The following is a 27,066-nucleotide window of genomic DNA, read 5'->3' as shown; positions in this document are numbered from 1 at the left end:
AGGCGGCCCGGCTCGCCCCGCTCTGGTAGGCAGCTGAGGGACAACAGCCAACCGCTGCCCGCCCGCCCGCCTTGTTTACTTCAAAATGGCGGCGCTCGTTTGACACTGAGACGGGGCTGGCCCTCGACCGCGCATGTGCTGAATGGGTGGGGTTTGCGCTTGCGGCCCCGCCCTCCTCTCCCACTACAGCGCTCGCTCGCTCTTTCCCTCTCTCTGTCGCCCAAACGCAGACGGCCGTAGAGGGAGGTTTCCTAGAACGTCCCCCGACGGCGCTTTCTAGACGTTCTCGGCGCTATCACGTCGCCGTCCGTTTCCGAAACGCGGGTCCCCGGCTGTGGTTGGACTACAACTCCCGTCATCCCTTAACGGCTGGTCCCGCTTGCATAGGCATGATGGGAGTTGTAGTCTAACCGCAGCTGGTTTGAGGAATAACTGGCGAGAGGGGAACGGCGAGAGGGAGCGAGAAAGGGGGCAGCTGCTTTATTATCATTATCATTACAAAGTGATAATCATGTGAAGGAGACTGCAATGTCCCTGTTAGTTTCCGTGAAAGAATTGTGGGGATTTTTAAAATTCTCATTTTGATAATCTGTGTGTGTGTGGGATATTAAGTTAAAAAAGAAAGAAATAGAACCAAGATCTACAGAGCCCTATCCCACTGGTAGCTGGTAACATTTTGGCTATGCAGTTCTTAACCTTGATGCTTCCACCACAAAATATGGCTTGCACGGTACTTTAAGAAAAGCGTGCCAGGACACATGTGCAGAGTGCTGTTACTTGTCTCCTCTTTTTCTTTTTCTTTTTAAATCAGTTATTCTCTGCAACATCAATGGAAGAGCTTTCACGTATGAGGGACCAAGTGTGATTCCCCCCCCCCCCACACGTTTGACTCCAGACCTAGAAATTAAGCCGTACAATTTTTGGATTCATGTATTGTTTACATCTATGCTAAACACGGCAAAAGCTTTTACAATGCAAGGAAAGCTTGCTTCCCACCCCCACAAAGAATCAATTTAACTATTCATTATCCAAACACTTTTTAAATTAAAAGAACAAAGTACAGTAGGCTATTCCAGCCAATAGACAAAAATAATGGTTATGTTTGAATGAGGCCACATCAGAGCACAGCAGAAGATATTTGAAATGCGTGGCTCAGTCCTGAAAATGTCTCTGCTCATGTGTGGAGTTCATCACACCAGACTGATCATGATCAGCCTCTGTTGTGTCTGAATTTGGAGAAAGTATCTTCCAGGTTTTGGAAGACAGGCTCAGAGACAGGCCAAATTTTCATTGTAGGAATCCACAGCTCACAAAAGAAGCTAGAAACAACAGTGACAGCACTTTCCTCCATTTGTGTGTGTTCCAAAATATATCCGCTGCTACGGAATGGGCTTTGTTGGAAGCAGATCCACACACCTTTCCTGGAAATACTCTGGGAATGCATGTGGCTCAGATCTACCTTACCTGCCTTGCTTCACTCGGCAAATGCTGCAGGTTTTAATGAGAATTGATTAATACAGAGTTTGATGCAATACACACCAGCCATAAGAACATAGGAAGTTGCCTTATACAGAATCAGACTATTGGTCCATCTAGCTCAATATTGTCTAAACTCACTGGCAGCATCTCTTCAGAATTTCACATAGGTGTCTCTCCCCAACCCAATGCCAGGAACTGAACCCGGGACCTTCAATCTATCACTGAGCCAGTTTTTAAAAAATGCAAACAAGCAAATAAAAATAGATTCACTGTTGCTTGCTTGTTCTTTCTTGCAAGTGCACAAAACAAATACTAAACACAAAAAGCACTCCTCAAAGTAGGAAACACTCCCTGCTGTTTCTCTGGCCTTCAGATAAAGAGCTGTGAGCATGCACAGAACCAATGTATAATCCCAATAGCCTAATACTACCACATGTGGCTGTTTTTGGTGCAGTCCTGATCGCTCCCATATCTGCCTCATAACAACAGATGGAGAGCCTTCCTACTAGGGCTGGCTTTCCAATAATTGGGTCAGCCACATAGTTCTGCTTAGACACATGGGAAGGACCTCTTTGTCTCAGCTATACTTTCTGGTTAGGATTGACTGAGTGGTGCAGGAAACTGATTGACAGAAATGCCCTGGTAAATTCCAGAAAGCAAAAAACGCGTGAGAGACAGGAAAGTGTGTGTGGTTTTGAGGAGCAATTTTTTAAAAAATGCTTGACTTTTTCAGCAGGTTATGTATGCTACAGTGGACCAGCCTCCACTGATGCTGTCCAATATCCAAATCTGGATTTTCCATCAGAAATAAACTGGGAAGAACCAGCCAGTTGCCAGGCTCCCAGAACAATAATTAGGGACAGCACTTTGTTCATTCCTAGCAAAGTTTATGGACACAGCAAAACAGCAATAATGTCTTTTTCCAGAATGTTCAACTTCCTATTGTTGATTTCAGGCACTCTGGAATAACATCCCATTAATTTGTACCTAGGATGCTTAATTTATACCCCAGCCACTCTGGGCGGCTTCCAACAAAAGATTAAAAATACATTAAAACGTCATGGGCGTCTGATGTGGTTTCCAGTGCCTGACATGCATCAGAGATTATCAGAGATGTGTAGACCATGAGGGTCACCTAGTTCAACCCCCTACAATACAAGAATCTGTTTGCCCCAAGTAGAGCTTGAAACTAGGACCCTGAGATTAAGAGTCTCATGCTCTACCCACTGAGCATTTTGAACACTGAGTGGGAAGATGGGTGGGGTGATGACTCCAGGAATACTCTTTATGAGTGAACTGATAAAAAAGGGGTTTTGGGTGGTGGTGGTGGGGTTGTGGGAGGGGGTAATTTACAATAATTACACAGCACCCGCTTAAGAGAGTACAATAGCAAGAATTTCATAACTCTGTTATTTTACAAACTTTGTACAGTTATCGACTGCATACACTTTGGTTCTAAAACAACTTCATTTCAGAAGAGGAACCCAAGTAACTCAGGACACAGCAGGGTGGGAGGCTTTGTGGTATAAAATGATAAAAGGTGTGGTTTTTTTCTAAATTGAAAAGGAGCGTGTTTTATTTGCTGAAGCACTGTGTCAAAATTGATAAGGAAAACAGAAGTGTTTTCTTAAGAATGCCTAAATTCATTTTCGATAGGGTTAATAGTTTCCACTCCCAAATAAAAGTTCTTTCACATTCATTAGACTTTCACTGTATAAAAATGTACAGCGGCTTTATTGACATGTACATTCCATTATGTTTACAGCTGCAAGATATGAGGCACACTCAGTATTGCACTTCATTAAAATTTCAGGCTCAAACATAACCCAGAAGTTTAAATGAAACTGCTGTTTACAATTTAGTAATTCTTATACAGGACAAACATTGATATTTTATATATACAGCGTGATACTGGTTACATTTATGCCATCCTAACACTTTAATAACAGTCTAAGAAATAAACCAGAATATTCCTTTTTTTCCACCCCTACCCGTGATGCAGTTACAATTGTACAGGATTACAAAAAAAGTCAGTATACAATAATCAACTTTTTCTTCATCTGATATCCAGCATCATTTGGAGTCCACGGAAACAGAGCCTCTTTGACAGCAATTATTTATTTGCAAGTGTCCAATGCTTTGTAGCTGATGCACGTAATGGCCACATGCAAACACCTCACAAGTTTCGATGTCTTGGGTCATAAATGTCACTTCCCCCAAAGCAAGGATTATGTACATGGTATTTGGCATCCATCTTCCCATATTATGTTCCTTTTTCCTGTGTTATCAAATGGTCCCATCCTCATTTTAATTGTGGTTTATAATGAACTCAGGACACTTGTGGGATGACAGCAGCTTTGCTCTGGCAAATAAAAGGACTATGGACTAAAAAGTATGTGCATTTCTGCAGACACCACAGCCTAGTGCAAATTCCTCACCAGTAGGTGGATGGAGTACATGAAGGGGACATTCTGTTCCTTCAAGCTGCTTGCCCTTGGGACCTGCAAAAAAGTTTAAGAAGACCAAACAAAATCTGTAAAACATTGCACAAGCACCTAGAAATTTATAAAGCTACACCACTGAAAGGTTCAAATCTTTGTGCTAAAGGTAACCCACCCAACCAAAGAGAGAGAGAGAGAGAGAGAGAGAGAGAGAGAGAGAGAGAGATCTGACCATATTGTGCATGGTGCCTCTCTTCTTGGGGAAAGAAAGCTGTAAGAATCACCTGACACGAGTAAAAATTGAACACTTTGACAAATCAGGTGACATGCAAAGCTGAAGGCTTACCCAGGGGGCAAGCATTTAACATGAATCTCTTGTCAGAAGGGAGTTGAAGGGAACCACAAAAAGTATACGGTATACTTTGAGGTCTTGGAGACTAAGAAAAACTCAACATTGAATTTATGGCTTCCTAAAGGATTTATGTTAATTCCCACCCCCTCACTTTCTGGACCCAGGAACACTGATCACACATTATAGGATGTTTGTAATTCCTTTTCTTCATGCATGTACCAAAAGGTACTGTGAAATTTGTTTGAGAAGGGAGGGGACCATTTTGCTACTGGTTTTAATGTGATTGCTTTGCTAATTTGGGGGAATAAAACATCTGATATTATTTTCAAATAACTCAGCCTCCATGTATAAAACTGAACATAATCTGAATTGGAAATACTAATCTACAGGTATACAAGGAAAAAGACGTTTGTAAAACTCATCCGGAAGAACTATGTTGTAGCAGATCCTGCTTAAAGACTATCTGGTGTGCTACCTACTTTTCCAAGAGTTTAAAGCTATTCCAAGATACCTTTAATTGCTACTTTAAAATGTTACCTGCAGGACAATGTGGAAGTTCTTCTTTAGGAATGCTAGTCATTCTTTGGAAGTCGTCATGACAAGCATTGCAAAAATGGGTTGTCCCAAAGCAAAAAAACACAGCCACTGAGCAGCAATAACGACATTTGTACTCTAGAAAATCTGTACCATGTTTAGGACACATCTGTGAAAAAAAGGGGGAAACCACAGGTTAAGCTAAGTAGCATGAGTTAAAAGGTGTTTCACTTTGTACATTTGGGTGTGTTGTTTTCCTACCTGAGCCCGTGAAACATCAGAGCAGGCACCACAGATGAGCTCTCTAGGATCATAATCATCTCCCTGGCCAGCCTCAGCGTCACAACGTGCTTCTCCACCAAAATAGGCCTAACAGGGGAAACATAAAAAAGACTATCAGGACATGGAAAACTGAAAACAGTACAGTTCATTTACAGCACCTCAGAAGTAAATTGATTTGCAAAGGGGAACAGATGAAATGTTACTAGTATATAACAATATTTTTCCATGTGTGTATCTATAGATCTCAAGCATAAGGGTGGTTCACTATTGGAGAAGTCTTACGTTTACCTGGCTAATTTCAGATGTGCTAACAATTAAAGCAGAGTGTTTCTATATTTCAACATCCTTGTTTTGGGGTGGAGGGGGGTTTGTCAGGGATAGCAAGTAGTCGGGATGCAGTTTCATAAGAAACAGAGCATGAATGGGAAACCAGTGGCCCCTCCAGATGCTGGAAGAAAGAGTTCTTGCTTACTTCCTCTAGTCACTTCTCCCTTTCTAAAAAAATGTCCCCCAAAAGATGTCACCATTCAGAAAGAGGAGGTGCATGTAACCAGGAGCTGAAGAAAAGAGAGCTGCTGAAGTTTACGTTATTAATTGAAAATTACCAATAGAGGGCTGCAAGTCTTTTAAATTCTTATTTTAAAAATAAAGCTGGAATTGAAAAGGTGCAATCATGGAATTATGTTCTAAAATATTTTTTACACAGTTTAGATCAGCTTTTTACCATGCATGGAAGATTATATCTATTTCTGGCACAACTGACAGAAATTTTTGCAGCACCGACTTCTCCTGGGCAGTGTGTATGGGGGTCCTGGGCTGGCCAGACAACAGGAGCCCACTCTTGGCCTTGCTTATGTGGTCCAGAGGAAAGCAAAGCAATACAGCTGGCACCAGCTTGGCTGCAGGAGTTGCATAAGATGCCATCTAACCATTTTTAAGGACTCCACTACAGATTTCTGTAAGGGACACAGGTCGTGCTGTGGTCTAAACCACAGAGCCTAGGGCTTGCTGATCAGGTCAACGGTTCGAATCCCCGAGATGGGGAAGGTAAATTGTGTTTCCGTGCGCTGCTCTGGTTTGCCAGAAGTGGCTTAGTCATGCTGGCCACATGACCTGGAAGCTGTACGCCAGCTCCCTCGGCCAGTAAAGCAAGATGAGCGCCGCAACCCGAGTCATCTGCGACTGGACCTAACGGTTAGGGGTCCCTTTACCTTCACCTTTACAGATTTCTGTTGGGCTTACACCTTAGCCTTTTCTTCCCCCGAAGATATCCTGCAAGGCAGCAGGTACAGATTTTTCCTCAGGGTTTACTTCCGAAGCTTTTCTCACAAATGAGTGTAGCCGCAAGGCAGCAGAGGTTTAGGATCAGAGTCATCCTTCTTCTAGCAGGGCTACCTCCCCAGGTTGACGAGTCCCATCTGCCCCTCACTTCCCTCTACAGCATGGGAAACCCAGCCAGATGGGCGGGGTACAAGTAATAAATTATTATTATTATTATTATTATTATTATTATTATTATTATTATTATTTGCAGAAACCGCCTTCTTGAACATTGGGCCCACTGTTGGTCTCATCCACTCAGTCTACCAGGGAACGTCCCTAATTCACCAAGGGTTGCAGACCCATACCAGCGTCTCAGCAATTTCCTAATCTGGTTAATCTGAACAATGGATCTAGGCCCCAAATCATACCTTTTTGCATTTGTAGCAAACATAATAAGCATATCTGTTCATAGCGAAGCCAGCAGGGTCATTGTAAAACCGAACTCCAGGTGTTGTGATGGCCTCACTTTTGTGCAGTCCTTCATACTCCAGTCTCATCAGTGCTTTCCTCTTCACATCTTCATAGAGCTCCTTGATTGGATCAAGCAAGTCCTTTAATACTGTATGATTAATTTTGTTCTGTTAGAAACCCACAGAAAAGAGGAGAAAACAATAAGCAATTTGTAAACAAGCATTTGGCAAAAAGGAACATTTTATCTGGAATGTAACTAATGAAAACCAACCTGAAGGTTCACACACATCAATTTTAAATAGCAAGATGCCTATCGACCAACATGGTAGGAGTCTCAACACTCCTGTTGAGAGGACCTTTTCAGTGATGACGCCCTGGTTAAGGAATATCTGGTACCTACATTGTAGCCCTTTAAGTGCCCAGGGAAGTACTTTGTATTTTCCCAGCTTTTAAAAAAATATTTTAGTAATGTAACTGTTTTTAGAATAACTCCTGAAATGTTCAAGATCTGCTGAGAAGCTTGCTGTACTGGTTTTATTCTTTGATGTTGTGTTTTTATGCTGTATTCTATATTTTAGTTTTATGGTTTTGATTTGTTTGTTTCTTATTGTTGTTGTGAGTCACCCAGAAAGCCTTGTTATTGGGTGGCAAATAATTGCTGCTGATAAATGAAATGAGAAAACACCCATCGATGTTTAGCATGACATTTGTTAACAGCAAGTATACAAAAGCAGAAAGGCAAGCACAAAGTTATTTTGGAGGTTATTTTCTATCAGACACACCAATTGTTTCTTAAATTCCCTGGAAGTTTATAGCATGCAAATCAATAATTTAGAATTTTGATCAAGTCCTTACTATTTCCTAGTAATGTTCTTAAAGACTATCAATTTCCCATTGATTTCAATCTTGAAAATCGGATGAGCACATTTCTTGGCTCTTCAATATGGCTTGTTTCTCAAGGTATTAAAATAGTGCTTGACCGTTTGCTCACCTTGCAAATAGGGCAGGACATAAACCCAAATGTTATCCGTGGCCCAAGCCATCTGTTTTCTAAAACTCGGCAACAGCATTGCAAATGGAATATATGACTACAGTCCAACTGTAAAGAGGAAGATTTATCAATACATTAACAGAAGTAATCCCTGGTATACACATCATAATATTAAGCTTTGCCTTAAAGCAGACAAACCGCAAATCAGAAAAAAATTGTTTACTCTGGTTATACAGTAAGAAAAAATGGGTGATACCCAACACAGTGTGAATGGGTGTCCGTTAGTACAACTTAACCTCTGGTTTCTCCTCTCCAGCCATCTATGTACACTCAAAGTATGTTCCAGAGGGTTGAAGACCCTCTGAAGCAGACCTTGAAGTGTGGTGATGGAAGGGAGAAACAGGAAGCCACATTATGTGCTAGACATTATGCTCAAGCCTGCAGACATAATTGGATCTCACACAGTAGATAATTACAAAATAGTTGCTAAAAGAACATCGTAGATAATAAAACAATGTAAATAAATACAACTAATAAAACACTGCATTAAAATTATTCAGAACATAGAGCTAGGATTAAAAGATCCAACAGCTGCTTAAACTGACTTAGATTAGAAAAAGCTTGTGAAGGGCACATGCAATTTGGCACAGAAGCCGGACATTTGGAATAAAAACTGTTCAGGAGCAGAGTCAAGGATTGTGATCGTTCGATCGATAGAGATCGTCCATATGAGATAACTCAAGGCACTAACTAGTTGACTTGGTAAAAGCACACTTGGAATGGGGTTGAACCGATCATTAGGGTAAATTTCAGCCCTGGATAAACCTGACAAAGACCACCTACTAGGCACCTGAGCAGTACAAATGCAACTTGGAACCAAAGCAGGTTGGCAATGCTCTGAGAATTAGAACAGCAGAAATGCTTGCATCAGAATTTATTAGCAATTAACACCACCTGGAACAGCATCACAAAAATAGCAGCTCTAAATAGTTCATAGTTTACATGCCGGGATAAACATGATTTCTACAACGTTGCTTCCTGCTGATTAACTAGGAACCTCTGAGAATTAGCTAGAGTTTTTTTATATATATATTAAACACAACATTCAAACCTGAATAGCTGGTGCTGCCGAAAGTGCCTCCGTGAAACAAATCATGCACATGTCATCAGCATCTTGTTTAAGGGTCGTGGTGCTCTTATCGCAACCATGCAAACAGGGCAAGCAATGCTCTTCATTCTTGACACCGCCACAGGGGTGACCACAAGGATGAGTCTTGCTGCAAGCTATCTTAGCGTACTCCTATTAAAAACAGATGTAAACTAACATTATAAACTATCAGGTGATTGGAGCCATTAATTTCAACTTTGCAGAGAGGAGAAAAAGTCTTGCCACAGATTTAACAGGTAACAGCAGTAGTAATTGTATTTATATAGGAAGCTGCCTTACAGTATGAATCAGTCCCATATTGGCCCGAATATAAGCTGCACCTTTGTAATTCAAAGGGGGGGGGACTGTTGGGTTTTTGTTTCTTGGCCTATTCAGTCTGCTGTCCAATTGTTCCCTTATGGTAGCTCAGGGAGGCTTGGGAGCAGCGAGCGGGCTGCGCACCGTTGCCCTGCGCTCCCAGGCTGCTCTCTGGGGAGGGAGACCCGCGCCGCTTTTCTTTTCGGCGGTTCGAGAGAGGCTTGGGAGCCACACTCGGGATGGGCGCCATTGTCCCACACCCCTGATGGCCCTCGTGGGCAGCTGTTTCAGCAGCGATATCATAAGGTCGCGAATATAAGCCGCACTTTAACTTTTCACGGTTGGAATTTGGAAAGAAAGTGTGGCTAATATTCAGGCCAATACGGTAATTTCTTCTTCCCTTTGCCAGAATTGGTGCTTCAAGTGGAACAAGGGCATGGGGAAGGAGAGCTTTACCTGGCAGGTGTGGGAGGAGGAGGAGGAGGAGGAGGAGGAGGAGGAGGAGGAGTAGAAGAAGAAGAGTTTGGATTTGATATCCCGCTTTCTCACTACCCGAAGGAGTCTCAAAGCGGCTAACAATCTCCTTTCCCTTCCTCCCACACAACAAACACTCTGTGAGGTGAATGGGGCTGAGAGACTTCAGAGAAGTGTGACTAGCCCAAGGTCACCCAGCAGCTGCACCGCTCTTAACCACTACACCACACTGGCTCTCAGTAAACAAGAATGATGGAAGAAGGCAAGATATGGAAGGAGGGGATTATATATCACCTGTGCACTTCTTTCTTTCAGTTCTGCATGCATTTCATTCCCTTCCCACTGCCTGAAAAATCCCTCTGTTGCAAACTGAAAAGGAGGGGAACCTATTGAATAAGGGGGTATTGGAACAGTATTTTCTCTCTCGGTGCTTCTTGGTTATTTAAAAGAAGTAGCTCAAAAGGCTGATATCTCACTTTATACTAAGTTGTGCCCTAAATGCTCATCCAGACCCCCTTTAAAATCTTCCAAGAAAAAAATCCAGACATTTTTTGTCTAACGAGTATAACTGCCCAAATAAATTATTAGAAAGTACTAAACAATGTCTCCATCCTCTTTGTGTTATCTTTTCAACATGCTTGGCACAAAATGTCCGTTTCTGGTACAGCTTTCATAACTGAAGTACTAAGCTCTTAGAGCTCAGCTACACAATACAGATAAATGGATGCTAGATAAAGAAATGAGCTGCCAGAATTACTTCAAAGCAGGTTCAGAAAAGGGTAATTTGGAGGATGACAGTGGGAGTACTAAAGCATTCCCCAGCCTTTTGGCCAAAATTCTCCTATCCCCTACCTTCAACCCTTACAGAAAGGTGTGAAAGTTTCAGCAAAGATGTTTTGCAACGAAGAAGCAGGTTGTTGGGTTTTTCTTATGTATGCGTGTGTGCAACCTGCGGACGAGCTCTCACATTACAGAATCAAAATAATGTGTCACTTATAAATAGCTTGCCTCACGCATTCATGTAATGGGGTGGAAAGATTCAACAGTTTACACACACCTGGCAATCGGCATCAGAACAGACGCTGCCCACTGCTGATAATTCTGTTCCATTTCTGCAGCCACAAAAACGGCATGCTTCAGAGCTGCTCGTAGTGGGTTTGCCTAGATCAACAACAGGACACAAGTTAGTACTCTTCGCCTAATGTCTTCTTTCCCCTTATTATTGCCAAGGTGAGTGTTAACCATTTTACCAGAAGAAACAGGCATTGTACATACAGCTATTAAGTAAAGTTGGCTATTGCAAAGTAAAGTAATCTACAGATAGGAAGGTGCCCTGTGTGGAAACAGCCTCGTCTTCCCCTGCCTCTCTGTTGCACACATTTCTTCCTGACACGAGTGGTGGTGTAAACCACCCTGTGCCTCCTTCCGAGAAAGATAAAGGTAAGGGGACCCCTGACCATTAGGTCCAGTCATGTCTGACTCTGGGGCTGCGGCACTCATCTTGCATTACTGGCCGAGGGAGCCGGCGTACAGCTTCCGGGTCATGTGACCAGCATGACTAAGCCGCTTCTGGCGAACCAGAGCAGCGCACAGAAACACCATTTACCTTCCCGCTGGAGCGGCACCTATTTATCTACTTGCACTTTGACGTGCTTTCAAACTGCTAGGTGGGCAGGAGCTGGGACCGAGCAAGGGGAGCTCACCCCGTCGCAGGGATTCAAACCGCCGACCTTCTGATCAGCAAGCCCTAGGCTCTGTGGTTTAACCCACAGCGCCACCCGCGTCCGAGAAAGATACCCTTTCTCAATAACGAGGCATCGTGGGCAAGGTGAAAGAGCGTGCCTGCGAAGCCACAGTTTACTCATTAAAGCTATCACGAAACTTTTATGCTACTTTAAAACTTTACATTAACTTTAAATGGTAATTTTGTGCCCTGGAAACTAACGGCGGCGACAGAGGAGAGGCACTCCCTGGATGACCTCAACCACGGTGACTCAAAATGAGGCATGGAGGGGTGGGGAAGGGAAAGGAAATCAGAGCACGGTGGCAGCTGGGCAGCCACAATTATGACGGCAGTTGGTGGCCCTGAAGGTGGCAGAGGTGGGACGCACATAATTCAACACTCCTGCCTCATCTACTGCTTGGAACATTCTGCATGGACCCGAGCCTAAACCTTCTGCAAAAGAAGGTTTCCACTGAACTATGAGCCAGAAGTGTTACCAGCATTACATAAAGGGCTCATAATAATAATATTAATATTGATAGGGACAGTGATAAGAATTTACATATTTTTAAATTTGACATTATCAACCCAACTTCTATTACCAAGTCTTGTGCAAATTAAGCACATACAAATTATCTCTCCTTCCATTTTTATTTATTTTATCATTTATTCTGCTTCAGTAGTACCCAGATCTCTGCAAGTGTTAGGATCAGCTCTTCAGCTTAGCTGAGTACTAAGCAGCATGTTTGCTTTGTATTAAAAGTTCTGCTGCTTGAGTTGATGATCCAGTTAAAACTGGGCATAATGGAGACCTATGTGTTTCTTAGTAAATTAATTAACCTATGTTTTATAGAAAGTCAATGGAACATTTCATCTCATATTAGGGATTTATATTACCCTAACTATCCAAGTGATATATGAAAATACATCCTACCTGTTTGTTCTCTGAACTCTACCATAGCCTTCATGGTTTTAGAGTCCGCAAGAGCCATCAGCCAGAACAGTTTGGTCCTACCACAACCTTCATGAAGATCAACCTTGATCGCTTCCTCCTCCTCTTTGAATACCTGTCAGATTTGGCCAAACACATTTTGAACTGACAAAATCAAAGATCATTCAAAGATACAATCTCTGGTGATATTTGTACATATGGATCTATGTTTCTACAACAGCATTTCGCCCTGAGAGGATGAAAACATCACACTTTACCTGTCTCTGATGAGACTTTGTTCGCCGATGGAGATGGAGGAATCTATCACAATCGGTACAGAGATTCCCACAGACATTACACAGGATGATTGCAGCAGTTTCTCCATCATCATGGTTATCACACATAGGCTGATGGGGGGAAAGAACAAATGGTTCAAGCTGATGGAAATTGTTCTTATTTTATCTGAACAGGAAGAAAAACTTATTGGAATTTCAATAATTTATATGCAGCAGCTTTTTAACATATAAAATGTTAATTATAAGTAGCAAGAGGTTCTCAGAATTACATTTTTTGAGGCGGTGGGAACCTCTCCCCAGTAATTTGCTTTTAAAAATAAAATCAGAATGAGGCAGATAGGGAGCTTTATGACACAGATATAACCAGGCTGTAATTTGTTGGACAATAGAACAGTGATTGTTTCAGCTTTCAAGTATCAAACAATATGATCCAATTAGAAAACTACTGAAATAATAATGTATATTTTTATACACTAAAATTTAAACCCCAAGTTTGATTGCAAAATGGTGCTGGACACATTTTAATCTCCTCATTTCTTCCCCAGTGGCTATTTTACAATCCACAATACTTTAATTCAGTGGTTCTCAAAGGGTGTTGCACGCCACACTTGTGTGGCAGAAGAGGATGACAAGTGTGGCAGGAAGATTCAAGGAAAATCAAAGAAACATGTAAACCTTTCAGTGTATTATAGTTTAGCATAGTATCCCCCCAAAAAAGTTCATGTGCAGAATATGAGAGATAGCTTTTCAAAATGAGAGCAAGAGCACCAAGTGATACCAAGAACAATCCTAGCTGTGATGCAGAAATGCTATTCGAACAGAGTGCTAGAGAAGACTTGTTTATAATTATATTTTGGGAACGATTCATGCTCTTATATATCTGCGTTGTTCCATACTTCTGGGATGCCCCATGATCATATTATAAAGTGGTTGTGTTCTATGCTATAAATCAAGCACTGCTAAGAGTTGTTTCTTTTTGTTTATTTCTTATCAATTAAAAAAAAAAGGTATGGCACAAACAATATTTTATTCTGAAAGTGTGGCCTAGAGAAAAAGGTTTGACAGCCACTGCTTTAATTCCTCATTTGTAACATTCATTAGAGATCATTCAAAAGCTGTCTTTCAGAAAAGCTTGTCTTCCATCACAGGGAAGTTGAAAACCACTCACTAGGAGCATAAATTGACACTAACAGGAACCATTGGCTTCAAAAATATAATAAATGTAGTCCTGCTGGTAAAGGTGGAGAGGGGAACCCCCACCCTTCTTTCCAGCCTCTTATTCTTGGGGTGTCATTGTAAGATTGTATTCAGTGTCTCTCATCAGCCCCTTTAACAAAAAGTAAATAAAAAGTGCACAAATCAGAATCTTCTCCAGTAAGTGACAGATTACCAAGAAACTGGCTGAGTCTGCAGGAACACTCTGGCGGGCACAAGGAAAGGCACAAAGCACATCTTGCTTAACTGTTCACATTGCAAGTTCTGCACAGTAGTGGATAAACTAAGGATGTATTCAAAATTTGGTGGGCTTGCTGATCAGAAGGCCGGCGGTTCGAATCCCCATGACGGGGTGAGCTTCCGTTGCTCGGTCCCAGCTCCTGCCCACCTAGCAGTTCAAAAGCACGTCAAAAGTGCAAGTAGATAAATAGGTACCACTCCGGCGGGCGTTTCCGTGCGCTGCTAAGGTTCGCCAGAATCGGCTTAGTCATGCTGGCCACATGACCCGGAAGCTGTACGCCGGCTCCCTCGGCCAGTAACACAAGATGAGCGCCACAACCCCAGAGTCGGACACGACTGGACCTAATGGTCCCTTTACCTATGCTTCCCGCAAAGTATGTTGCTGCCTATTCCTTACCATTTGTTTTTGCTGCCCATCCTTTCCCATCCATCTTCCAGAGGAAAGTCTGTCTACATGGTCCTGATCAAGCACACAAAGGGATGCAAGAGCCAGCCACAGCTGTTAAAAAGAGGACAAGATCAAAACATTTTTAGAGAATGTTAAGCCATATTAATCCCAGGAATTAAGCAATGAGTTTATATTGATGACTTAAACATAACCATCTTCAAACTGTACATTTTCTCCAGTAACATATAAAAGTTCAGCAAAAAGAGTAATGAACATTTAATATTTTTTTTAACCCAGCACAAGCTTTTGTAAAAGGCATCCAGAATATATTGCGAACAGCTTATATATTCTGTACCTCACACCATACCTGATGAGCACTTATTTTAGAAATTGAGGAAATTTAGTACTATTCTAAAGAGGTTTTCATTTTCTCTACAACCACTGTCATCTCCTTTTCAAAAATATCATTTAGCCACGTGTACACAACTAAGTTGCCTCTTATTAAACTGTGTGAAGTTTATATAGATCTTCATTCCTCTGTGAAATACTGAATTTATGGTCAACAAAAAGTTTTAACAAAAGGAGCGGATGGTGGGATGAGAGATCCAGCAATGTTGTGCAGCTATTAAAACTGATACAGTGGTGCCCCACTAGACGAAAAACTCGCTAGACGAAGGCATTCGTCTAGCGGGAGGCTGCCCCGCTAGACGAAAAAGTGTATGGGGCTGCCTCGCAAGGCGAAATTTTTTCGTCTTTTTTTTCGTCTAGCGAAAGCGCGGCTTGCATTGCCGCTTCGCTAGACGAAAAAACCGCTAGACGAAAAAATTCGTAGAACGAATTATTTTCGTCTAGCGGGGCACCACTGTAATTCCCTTTTCGTATACAAAGCACTATCTTTGCAGAAGAAGTAGCTTTTTCAAACTCTAAACACAATTAGCAGCAGATATGTACTTGGAGGAAAATCAAATTTGTTAGCAGTGGGAATATAACAGAAAAGTGCTGCAGCAGTAAATATAATCAGATGCTTTTGTTATTATCAGTGTATCTCCTTTTAAGATCATCATTATTCTTGTACAGATGATATATCTCAAGAAATACAATTTACTCAGGGAAAAAACAATAGCCCACACAAATAAACCAAACACAAGACACTAAAACCTCAGGTGGCTAACCCAGGTATGTGTAGATGTCCCTGGAGAAACCTCTCCAATAAGCAAGATACCATGCGTAACAGAATAACCAACTGGTCTTACCCTGGTTGTTGCAATGCAACGCACTGGTGACCTGAATTCTTCTTCCATTTTGGTCAATGCAATGATTGTTTCAGCTATAGCGTTTTTTGTCACACGGGACCAAGCTTCAGACAAGTGACCCTGTGGAAGAGACACAATTTAGACCGAGCCCTAATATCATGCGCTGTGCAGAAATGTACATTAAAACTGCAGAACGATCGCATCTTGTGTGGGGGTTACGTTCCAGGGATGCCATGTATGTGCAAAAATGCATATATCCGAATTGCCCCAGCGAGACCAACTTTACCTTTCTGGAGTCTGCACTGAGCGGGCTTTGCTCTGTTAGCAAGGCAGAGAGCTCAGAAAGGAAAAAGCTTGTCCAAAAAAGCAAGGGGTGCCAAATCAGTAGGGATTGGTAGGGGCAGGGGAGCTGCACACTCGACTCTGAACGTTGCCTGCCTTGGGTGCTAGGTGGCGATATTCACCCATGGGATGATGGCCAACAACCATGGAAAACAGTGAATTCTGCATGCTACCACTAGGAGGATCTCTAGTCCCATCTGATGTGGTCCTTGCATGCAGGGAGAAAATAATGCTTTCTGAAATTAAAGTGAAATCTCAGTGCAGGGGAAGAAGGGTGCAGGGACCAATTCAGCACAGGGGCAGCACAGTACACTAAGATGCTGGAAGCTTACGGCAGCCATGTCTTTAATGAGCTTAATAATGATCTCTGAAATCTGTGTTGGTGTTGAGCCCTTCATCCACCAGTGGCTTTCACCTCGTCGAAGATAGCTGGAAAGGGGAAAAAAGCAAACATATATATGTATAAAATCAGTGTTAGAAAGAACCTGAGAATACAGTGTTGAAATAAAATGCATTTTGCAGTTTTCGAGAACAAAATGTTTGACATGTTTTTTAAAATTGGGTTGCCATATTTCAAGGCGTAAAAATTCAGGCACCAAAGGTTGTTGAGCTTTTTTTAGGGCAATCGCCTGATGGCCCCTCCATCGCTGCTGAGTCCAAACCCAGGTCACCTGAACCTAAACCAGAACCAGAGCCCAGATCACCCACGCCAGAGCCAGAGTCCAGATCGCCCATGCCACAGCCTAAGCCTGAACCAGAGCTGCCCACGCGCACACACGCACACACACGCACACACACACAGAATTAAAACCAAAAATCCAGGACATTTGCTTTAAAATGTAAAATTCCCCCCTGATGGGCATGTAGGACCCCCAAAAGAGGAGATGTCCAGCAATTCCCGGACGTATGGCAGTCCTATTTTGAAAGGGGACATTTTTAATTCCCTGTGCCGTGATAATGAAAGAACATTGAAAGCGTGCAACATCTACTAACCTGGAATTGAAAATCATTGGCAATGTAACTGTAGTAACTCCTTTGCCAGCGGCAGTGCCAGCTGTGCCAGTTATAGTGGTTCCTTTGGCCTTGAGCTGTACAGTGAGTGCTTTGGCAATGCAACCCAGGAACATGTCCAAGATGCCCAGCTTATTCCAGTCTCCCTTCTCTGTTGAATGAATGATATCGCTTATATCTGCTGGGGGCAGCGCCTTGACTCCTATGATACTAGCCAAGCGACTAGGGGTGACTTCTGGCAGCACACGCCTAAGTAAGGAGGTCACCTAGATGAAGCATCCAGGAAGTTAGTCAAGATTTTCAGTGTCTGAGTTAATGTATCAATTGATCATTATAAACAACTTTAACTAAATTAGACTACGATGCCTCTTTATACCGTATGAAAGTTTTCATTTTGCACTAACCTGCCTCTGTACCCTGGGAGAAGCAGTATGTAGCAGCGAGAAGAGATCTTGAAGCAACGTCAGTTGCTGAGCCAAGTACTGACGCCCTACGTTAGAACCACTCAGTGCCAGCACCATGGACAGCAGCTCAAAACAATAGGCATCAGAGGAGGCATCCTCATCGCTAGGCTGAGAGTTTGCGTTCTCTTTGCTAGAAATTGCATGCTCCCATTCTTCCCGAACACGAGTTGCTTCCATTCGGATAGCCTGTACAATATGAGCACAAACCTAAAATGGGAAAAACAGGGGAAAGTAATTTAACTGCAATCAACCACCTCATAACTCCAGTGCAATTAAGCTGATTTATAACTCATCAGTGTTTTAATTGTGAAGCCATGATCAAATTCCATAAGCACATCATGCTGTGCAAAAATAAGCCTTATGCCCTTCCCACCACATTAGAACATTTTATGGGATTACACTGTGCCTAAGTCATTTGATGAAGAAAGTTTGCACATGCATAGGCTTCAGCTGACACAAAATGTTCTACATGTTAAGTCCAGGGCTTGTTCTTTTAGATCACCATGTGCATGTGGTTTATCTGCAGACGCTCAATAAATGGGACCTACCGGTAAATTAATTTGTAAAACACAAAAGTTTTAATTTCTGCTGAGTAAATTACCTGGCCCCTACCAAAACTGTTTTTGAATTGCTCTGCTGCTTACATCCCTTGAAGTTCCTAGTTTGCATTTTCTTCTTTTAAAAAACTAACCTGCTTTACCCCTTTTGCGCAAAAGCGGGATAGTTAACATGTCCAAGCTAAAAAACACTCAGCAGCTACCAAACTCTCCTTCTTTCTCCCAACCACTTTCTGCCCTCCTCTCCCCAATGGCTGCCACTTCCCATGCTCTCCTGTGCCCTGGAGACCACATACCCAAGGGGGTGAGAATGCTCAAAACTATAAAAGGCTACTATAGTAAACAAACCTGCTTTTGCAAATTAGTCAGTTTACTTCTGCTGAATATAATTCCAACCATGTGCTCTTTCAGGTCTGCATCCGAAGTTGCCTTTAGATGGAAACATTAACATTTGATGTGAGCATATGTTCCACGGTTTGATTTTTGTAACATGGAACTTAGAACAGTTTTGCTTTCCTTACATATGCTGGCATTTACAAAAACAGAATACCTAGCCAAAATAAATTTGCTGAAGAATATATACACATCACACATTTTTCCCCTTTCAAAAAGAAGAAGTTGTAGATAATACTGCCCTGGTTTTGTTGTAAGAGTTTAATACTCTATGAAGAACTGAGCTTCCAAGTATGACTTCGACTTTAGAGACAGAATTTTGCATTGGGAGAATCTGGTGCATTGTGACTTACAGTGCAATTTTAATAAGGTCTACTTAGAAGAAACTATACTCCCATGTAAAGGGGGTTACTACTGCAGCCAGAGACTTCCGCTTCTACTTTTTTGGGAAATGGTAACATGATTGAGCATTTGTTTATGTAGGACCTTCTGGCAAGAAGAATCGTAGCTGCTTTTTGCAGGACCTGGATATTGACACAGGAGTTCCTACTCTTAAAGCAATAAAATACTGTGCAAGTTAAACAATCTGCTTTATTTGCAGATAGTGCTTCAATGCATCGGCTTCCTAGTGAACTGCTTTTTGCAAAAAGAATTAAGAAGAAACTGGGATGTAGACGTGGACTTTAAATCAGAACAAAACATTAATAGTGAGGCTGCTCCAAGGTTCAATGACTGGTGAATCAAAGTATCTGAAATAAATAAATGGCTTACTATGAAGCTTGCCAAACATTCCCTGACTATTGTTGAAAGTTAAGTAATCCCAAAGAAAGTCTATATTTCCAACATGTATGTAATCATTCAGCATTACTAGCAATTTGGCGAAACCACTACTGAATTAAAAGGAAAATCTAGGTAAGGGAATTCAGTCCAACATGGCAAAAATCAGAAATTGACAGAACTCTCATTACTAGTTTTAGAATCATAGTAATGATAGAATACAAATAAATACATTGTGTACTTTTTCTTCTCCTTCAGGTGAAGACAGCAAAGCCTTTTCTTCTTGTTCTGGTGTTGGCTCAGCATCTCCAGATATGAGTTTTCCAAAGACCTATTAGAGAATGGATAAAACAACAGTAGAGGTGTTACGTACAAGTTTTTATGCAGCTGCATAAACCGTTTTAAAATATCTATGTGCAGTTCATAGCAGACACCCAATTGTCAAAAATAAACATATGCATAAAGCTCCCATAGACTCTTTCAATGAAACAGCTTTGGATAGAGCTTCAGAGACAGAATTACACAAAAGTCACTCTTTAATCGTATGTCTAATTTACAGCACTAAATATGAATTGTTGTGATGCAATTCAGTGTCTCACCTGAGATGTAATAAGTCTGAAGACCCGCAGCGTCTCAGCTTCACAGTTCCTTTGCTGAGCTACACTTGCTGAGATCTGGCCTGCTATTTTGATGCTTTCGCCATCCTTCCATCCCAGCACTTTCACTTGCCTAACTCTCAGAGTGTTCTCTGGTCCCTTTAATTCAATTTTGATGATGTGATTATCTCCACCGGGAAGTTCACTGGTTACCCAGCCAATATGCCTTGAATCCAAGTCAACCTAGTACACAGGAATGTAAAGACAGATTTGTAGGGGGGGCACACATATAACTAATGACTTGCCTTTACAAGTAACTAGTTCAAAAGCTAATATTTAATAGTCTGATTCACACATCCACATTCAACAGTTGAGGGCTGGAATGTGTGAATGGGTTATCACCACAGACAGAGCTTTCAAACCAACCAATGTCAACTCAAAACAACTGCTAATATGAATTAGATTAAAGATTGACCTTCCTCTCCTCTCTGTACACAGGACTGGGCAATTTAAAACTGTAACAGTACTGTATTCAGCTTCTGCAGCCACCTGATCCTTTATTACAGGCACGTATAAAGGACAAAATGCAAAACATAAGAAGGTGGAAGGCATTCATTCATTTCCCACATCTCTATTTGTTTCTTCCAGAGACATAGTACAAATATGATGCAAGGGCATCTAATCTTCAGTTATGGAGATTTCGTAAAACAAGTCCCTTGAATGGCATGTTAAATACATATTACTCCTGCAAAGAAGTCAAATAGAATGAAAGATTTCTGCCACCACCAATATGCTGTGCCTAATGATAATCAGATCCTATTACATAATCGGCATGCTTGATTGAATTTTGATGCTATCTTATTTATACTGTTTCCATTGAGCTATTAGTATTGTATGTATCACACTTTTAATGTATTTTTTTTGGTAACACCTATTAATGTTGTTCACTGCTTTGGGGCTAGGGGGCTGTGAGCCAAACAGCAGTATACAAAGGAACTATAACATTCCAACTAGTACCATACATCCTTTAAGAATTAAGACGCACTCTTCTTCATAATTAAACTAGTTATTTACCTGCTTTATTCTGCAAAGATCTTCTACTGTCTTGCCTGTTAAAAAGGTCATCGAAGTCACTTTGTTCTACAAATGACAGAATGAAACAAAAATAAAAAGACGTTTTTAAATGTGTTGATAATAGTGATTATATGTAATTTTATAAAACTAGATAGTGAAGAAAAGCAGAACTGCGATAGCCAAACAACTTTAGAGCTCAGCATTTTCACTTCATGTGGGTTGGCTCACACGTTTAAATCAACTGAAGCTATCAATTCTATATTCTGTCAACTCACTTCTGTAGGTCTGCACTATATCCAGGATGATGTATAAAGGATTCTCTTTTTGAATGCACAATCCCTGCATTTCTAAACCAAGGATTTTATAACTTAATCCAATGGTTTGCATTCAAAGTAGTAACTAAATTAAAGTAACTTAGCAGCATGCTTGTTCTACTGGTGAAATGCTTCATGACAGTGGTAGACTGTTGTGCAAGAAAATGCATGAGCAGGTTTGCTGGTAACTTCACTGCACAATGCATTTACAATAGTGCAACTGTGGCATTGGACTGCTCTGTTGCACAACATTAAAATTCACCCATCCACTAGCTCAAGAGCCCTTGCGGAAGTGGACAGAGAACATTTGAAACAGCTTGATCTAACTCTATTTTATAACTACACTCTCTACAGCAGTGCAAATTTATGAGAATGTGCAAGTTCTGCTATTCTTTGTTTCAACAAAATTTATGTAGAAATATGAGACAGAATATGATTTACCCCAAGATCCCGTGAGTTGTCAACATGGACAGACACATAGCGAGCATTAACTCCTTTGACGCAATTAATGGTAATGTTTTTAGTCTTATTTTTATCTTCATCTCCAGATTCCCAGAAGGTTTCTGTTGACCCGTCTGTCAAACTACCAATCATGGCTGGGCGACTTGATGTTTTAATATCCACGATGCTGGTTAAGTCTTTTAGACAAATCACTATACATGATTCCTGTCAAAACAGTGGAGTTTCCAGAGTCAAAGAGGTAAAAAAAACCAAGCAAAAAAAGCATGTCACTCCTGTGGTACAAACCAGTCTTTCTTGATTAGTTTAAGTGAAGGGCAGGTATGAAATGAGACAGCGATTTTGAGTTTGAAGGTTCTCTTTAAAAAGTAAAGTTAGAATAAAGACACTGTTTCTATTAACATGTGTATAGACTAGACAGCACATCCAAAAATCAGATGCAGCTACCTGACGCCATTTAGCCACATATCACAATCTGCATTTCCTCCCATAGTTCTACACCAGAGGTTTTCAACCTTTTTGAGTCCACAGCTCCCTTGACCAACTACATTCTTTCTGCAGCACCCCTGTGGGGCTCAGGAGCCCAACCCTTGCCTGCACAGCTGGCAGCCTCTCACCCTTTTTTGATCACCCTCCCTTGTGCTGTGTTCCCTCAACCTCCTCTCCTCTCCCCTCTCCTTGGGAGTCCTGGTCTCTGAGCTTGCCCCCCCCAAAAGAGAGGTGCCTCCCAGAGGCACCATTCGCCTGTGGAGCTTGTAGCCAGGGCTGCTGCAACTAACAGCTGTGCAAGCCTTTGGGAGGCAGAGATGCAAGAGGGCATCAGAGGATGGGCACCCCTGACCACCCTTCAAGGCACCCTAGGGTGAAAACCACTAGTCTACATGTACGGGAAATATATGAAGATCTGATGCAAGCAGGAAGCAGAATGAGGAAATAGCGCTGCCGCGGTACCTTAAATGCAGCCCGACTCTGCCCCTATTGGCCAGCTATGGGGTTTGCCGCAGCAGTGGGGAGGGGCTGGCGCAGGGGGCCAAACAGGCCCCCCTGCAAGTGCGGGAAACGGCTCCCGCTAGCAACTCCTCTCCTCTGCAAGGAGGAGAGGTCATGTGATAATGAAGTACTTCTGAACCTTCATTTGAAGTGACTGTATGCATTTCTGATTAGTAAGATATGCTCATCTATTGCCTCCATGGAAACTTGGGAGATGCGACTTACCTGACTAATAGCTTCAAAGCCAGACTGGATACTGATACTAAAGCTTTCTTCACTGTCTCCATCATCAGATTTGGACAGAATGTTGTTAATGTGGTGAAAGACATTGCTCTGGTGCAGAAACTGGTGATCCGATTGCTTGAATTTGAGGCTCCAGCATCTGGAAAAAAAAAGTTAATAAGCACCCTTCTTCAGTTTAAATGCATCCAATGAACCATAAGCAGAACATACACCATCAGCTTAAGACTCCGAAAAGGCAGCCCAGGCTCTACTAAGAAGAAATGCATTCTATTATTTGCTGAGTTCCATGTCTATCTATGTGGCAAATAAATGCCTTTTAACTATTTATTTCTTTATTTTAACATGAAATGTGTGCTATGAGATATACAGAATATACAGTATGAAATACATTAAAGAAATTCCTGTTTCCTATTCTGTATCCCTTTCATTACTAAATGTATGTGTAAATATATATTTTTCTTTTTACCTATTATTGTGACTTCACCACGGCTCGACATCCTTTATTATATTTTAAAACTTATCATTGTGTTACATATATTAGTTACATTGACCCCAGGAACAATCTTACAATAGTTTTATCACACCTTTACGAACTTAGTCCATGCATATCAATAAATTTGTTTTCGAACAATGTTTTGTCATATATTCTTCTAAACAAGTCAATTCCTTCTTGAGTTTCTGATTCAATTGAAATCTGATGGCTGCTGTCATTTTAGCCAACTCTATGAATTCACATAGCTTGTTTAACCACTCCTCTGTTGAGGGGACAGTGCCCCCTTTCCAACTTTTCACTATTAGTAACCTGGCAGCAGCTGTGGCGTATAAAAATATTCTTTTCTTATCTTTTAACTTATGCATCTCCAAGTAGAGGCAACAAGTGCGCAAAAAAATCCACCCATCCAGCGGTGGAGCGGCCCCCACCTGCGCCTGGTATGCACCAGGGAGTGCGCTGGACGCACCTGGGAGTGGGGAATGCCATGAGAGTGACCCCTGCCCACTGCTACAAAGCGGGGCGCGCTCACAGCTGCAAGCAGGCATGTGCCCAGGGAAGGCGTCGTGAAAAGTTGCGTCCTTCACACTGCACCCCCTGGCTGGGAAGGAGGCAACAGGCATGCGCCCCAGCAGCTGCTAGCAGGGCCATAGTGCTGGGTTCACGACAGGGCAGGGTTTCCCCAGCCACTCTGAGTGGCTTCCAACAAAATATTAAAATACAATAGTCCATCAAACATTAAAAAGCTTCCCTAAACAGAGCTGCCTTCAGATGTCTTCTAAAAGTCTGGTAGTTGTTCTTCTCTTTGACATCTGGTGGGAGGGCATTCCACAGGGCGGGCGCCACTACCAAGAAGGCCCTCTGCCTGGTTCCCTGTAACTTGGCTTCTCGCAGCGAGGGAACCGCCAGAAGGCACTTGGCGCTGGACCTCAGTGTCTGGGCAGAACAATGAGGGTGGAGGCGTTCCTTCATTGTGAAATGGTAGGAAAATGTTTACATATTCAAAGTGAGGGAAGCATTTGATCCAGCTTCATGATCATTACACAGCCCAATCTGAATGAAGACTGCTCAAGAGCAAGGGCATTGACATAATCACATAGCCAGATGCAAGTAGTAGCCAATGGAGTGTTGTCACGATCTGCAATTTGTTGGTATTTCTTCTGGAAGAAGCCTGCTTTTATTTTTTGAAATGGTGCGAGAGCTGCAGATCAGAAACAAGGCAACTGCGGTACTGGAACAAGGGATTATTCTCCATATATCCTGACAAGTTTAAATCCACATTTATACCTGCTTGGAGGCAGGAAGGTACATGAAAGAAGTAAACCATTTTTACTGAGTTTTAAATACAGGAATCCTGATCAGTCAATGTACTCAGCTCTTAGAAGACAGAAGCAGGACTCTATGGCTTCCTATTGCTCCCAAATGCAAGCAAAAAACTTGTGTTAATATGTCCAGTATAACAAATCCTTGTGAAGCATCCTAATTCTGGGCATTTGGACCCTGCATACTGAAATGTGCCCAGCCACATACAGAGCTGGTTCCTAAATATTTGAGTAGGTAGATTTTCCCCTACTTTTGCTCTAAATGAAAAAAAAAAAGGCTTTATATATATGTTTACCTTCTCTCTGCTCAATTTTTAAAGGAGATTTTCTGTATCTAGCACCTACCTCAGAGCCATCTGTTGCAATGAACTTCCACTTGGGAGAGACATCATGAGGTCAGATATGGTCTGCAGCAAACGGTGGAAAGTATGAGGCAATGGATGAGCTGCTTCACCAGCAATCACTATGTCGGACAATGGATGCTCACAGACTCTTGTATCCTTTTCCTGAAATTCAAATTGCGTAAGTTACATCTGAAAAGCTGCCCTCTTGAAGTAAGGGCACACTCATGTCTAGCTGTTCTCATTATGTTAAACATTTCCCCAGTATTTCTGCCACCACCAATATGCTGTGCCTAATGATAATCAGATCCTATTACATAATCGGCATGCTTGATTTAATTTTAATGCTATCTTATTTATACTGTTTCCATTGAGCTATTAGTATTGTATGTATCACACTTTTACTGTATTTTTTTTGTAACATCTATTAATGTTGTTCACTGCTTTGGGGCTAGGGGGCTGTGAGCCAAACAGCAGTATACAAAGGAACTATAACGCCTCAGATCCTGAATATAAGCTTTTAAAATTCTATATGCATAACTTAATAAAATTAATAGGTGTGTGCTTAATTACACGCCCACATATATTGCAACATGATTCAAGATGGTTTGCTTTTCTGCACTGCAATTAAGATGAGGACTCTGACGAAAGGTACATGATTTAGCTTACGGTTCTGATCAATATTAAGTCAATATTCTTTCTATTTTTATTTTAGTTTTGTCTTATATAGAGAATGCTGCATATTTTATGCTTTGCTGGTATAAATTGGTCATTGGTCACAATTAATTCAGATTAAAAATAATCAAAACTACTTTCCTTGCAAATGTTGTACCCTGCCTGTTAAGCAGAAAACGGATGCAATTCTGATATTTTATTTTATCTTCACTGAAACCCTGTCTTCACAGGCATTATAAAATCTGCTGAGATAATATTAGGCGATTGGGAAAAGGTGGTGCACTTGGTTCCATAGTATATCAACACAGTGAACTAAGTTGCAAGTGCTTCAACTTACTTGCTCAGCATTTTCTTTGTTTGCTTTGTTCTCTTCATCCTCTTCTTCCTCTGGCTCCACAGGGGCAGGAGTCAGAGAAGCCACAAAATGCCACAGAATATCATGAAGAGATGTTGTTTGAATGACATTGCAGAGAAGCCAGTTAAAAGCCTAGAAACAAAAAAGTTGAGAAGTTTAAGTGCAGAGGAAAACTAGAGGGGAGATTCCAAATTTTAGAGGGTGCAATAGTATTTTGTAGAAAACACGTGCAGTTTGTGCAATCCATGAAAGTAAGACAATCTAGACACATGTAGGGCACTGTTATTGTTATTATTTTTACAGACATTAGCAGTTAGCTGGCTGATGATGTAGTAGTAAGAAAAACAGAAAGTTACCGTATATACCCGAGTATAAGCCGACCCAAATATAAACCGAGGCACCTAATTTTCCTACAAAAACCTGGGAAAGCTTATTGACTCAAGTATAAGCCGATTCACCTTTGCTGCTGTGGAGGAGGAGGAGGAATGAGCAGCCCGAAAGCAGCTCTTTGGGCTGCTCCTTCCTCTTCCTCCTTTGCCAAGTTTGCATTTATGCAAGCAGTTCAGGAATGGAACAAGCTGCCTGGGGAGAGTAAAGAACCGCTGTTCTTGTACACTTCTTAAGGAATGGTTGACTGGGGAGAGCGGGTGGCGGCACAAGCGAAGAGAAAGGGCTTCTTTCTCGCCGTCCCCACCGCCCGCCTCACTCGAGTATAAGCCGAGGGCAGCTTTTTCAGCACAAAAAATGTGCTGAAAAACTAGGCTTATACTCAAGTATATATGGTAACTCATGGGAGTGACAGGTGCTGAACTGAAATGCAAGTAACTGCATAAACTGCATGTAATGGTTGTTAGTCACATTTAGA

At 41.7% G+C, this 27,066-nt stretch overlaps 1 protein-coding gene across 13 annotated transcripts in view; it reads right to left on the bottom strand.

Annotated features, from left to right (window-relative positions):
- Window positions 1-3,178: 3,178 nt before the first annotated feature.
- MYCBP2 (MYC binding protein 2) overlaps window positions 3,179-27,066 on the bottom strand; it is a 139,543-nt gene continuing 115,655 nt past the window's right edge. For 11 of the 13 annotated variants that reach the window (XM_033147922.1, XM_033147928.1, XM_033147931.1 and 8 more), the window contains 22 exons: window positions 26,184-26,333; window positions 25,176-25,336; window positions 23,001-23,157; window positions 21,768-21,992; window positions 21,013-21,078; window positions 19,942-20,181; window positions 19,575-19,673; window positions 18,521-18,601; window positions 17,556-17,822; window positions 17,134-17,417; window positions 16,473-16,569; window positions 15,799-15,918; window positions 14,555-14,656; window positions 12,685-12,813; window positions 12,410-12,542; window positions 10,810-10,913; window positions 8,925-9,113; window positions 7,814-7,921; window positions 6,780-6,989; window positions 5,068-5,175; window positions 4,810-4,975; window positions 3,179-3,980 (listed from right to left, as the gene is read on the bottom strand). In XM_033147922.1, coding sequence (XP_033003813.1) covers window positions 3,865-3,980; window positions 4,810-4,975; window positions 5,068-5,175; window positions 6,780-6,989; window positions 7,814-7,921; window positions 8,925-9,113; window positions 10,810-10,913; window positions 12,410-12,542; window positions 12,685-12,813; window positions 14,555-14,656; window positions 15,799-15,918; window positions 16,473-16,569; window positions 17,134-17,417; window positions 17,556-17,822; window positions 18,521-18,601; window positions 19,575-19,673; window positions 19,942-20,181; window positions 21,013-21,078; window positions 21,768-21,992; window positions 23,001-23,157; window positions 25,176-25,336; window positions 26,184-26,333 — 3,312 coding nt within the window. In that variant the 3' untranslated portion in view covers window positions 3,179-3,864. The remainder of the gene's footprint in view (window positions 3,981-4,809; window positions 4,976-5,067; window positions 5,176-6,779; window positions 6,990-7,813; window positions 7,922-8,924; window positions 9,114-10,809; window positions 10,914-12,409; window positions 12,543-12,684; window positions 12,814-14,554; window positions 14,657-15,798; window positions 15,919-16,472; window positions 16,570-17,133; window positions 17,418-17,555; window positions 17,823-18,520; window positions 18,602-19,574; window positions 19,674-19,941; window positions 20,182-21,012; window positions 21,079-21,767; window positions 21,993-23,000; window positions 23,158-25,175; window positions 25,337-26,183; window positions 26,334-27,066) is intronic. The other 2 variants (XM_033147924.1, XM_033147935.1) reach the window with 1 other exon arrangement.

The sequence above is a fragment of the Lacerta agilis genome, chromosome 4 (genome assembly GCF_009819535.1).
Source record: "Lacerta agilis isolate rLacAgi1 chromosome 4, rLacAgi1.pri, whole genome shotgun sequence".
Lineage (NCBI taxonomy): Eukaryota > Metazoa > Chordata > Lepidosauria > Squamata > Lacertidae > Lacerta > Lacerta agilis.
This window is presented reverse-complemented; position numbering and strand designations above follow the sequence as displayed.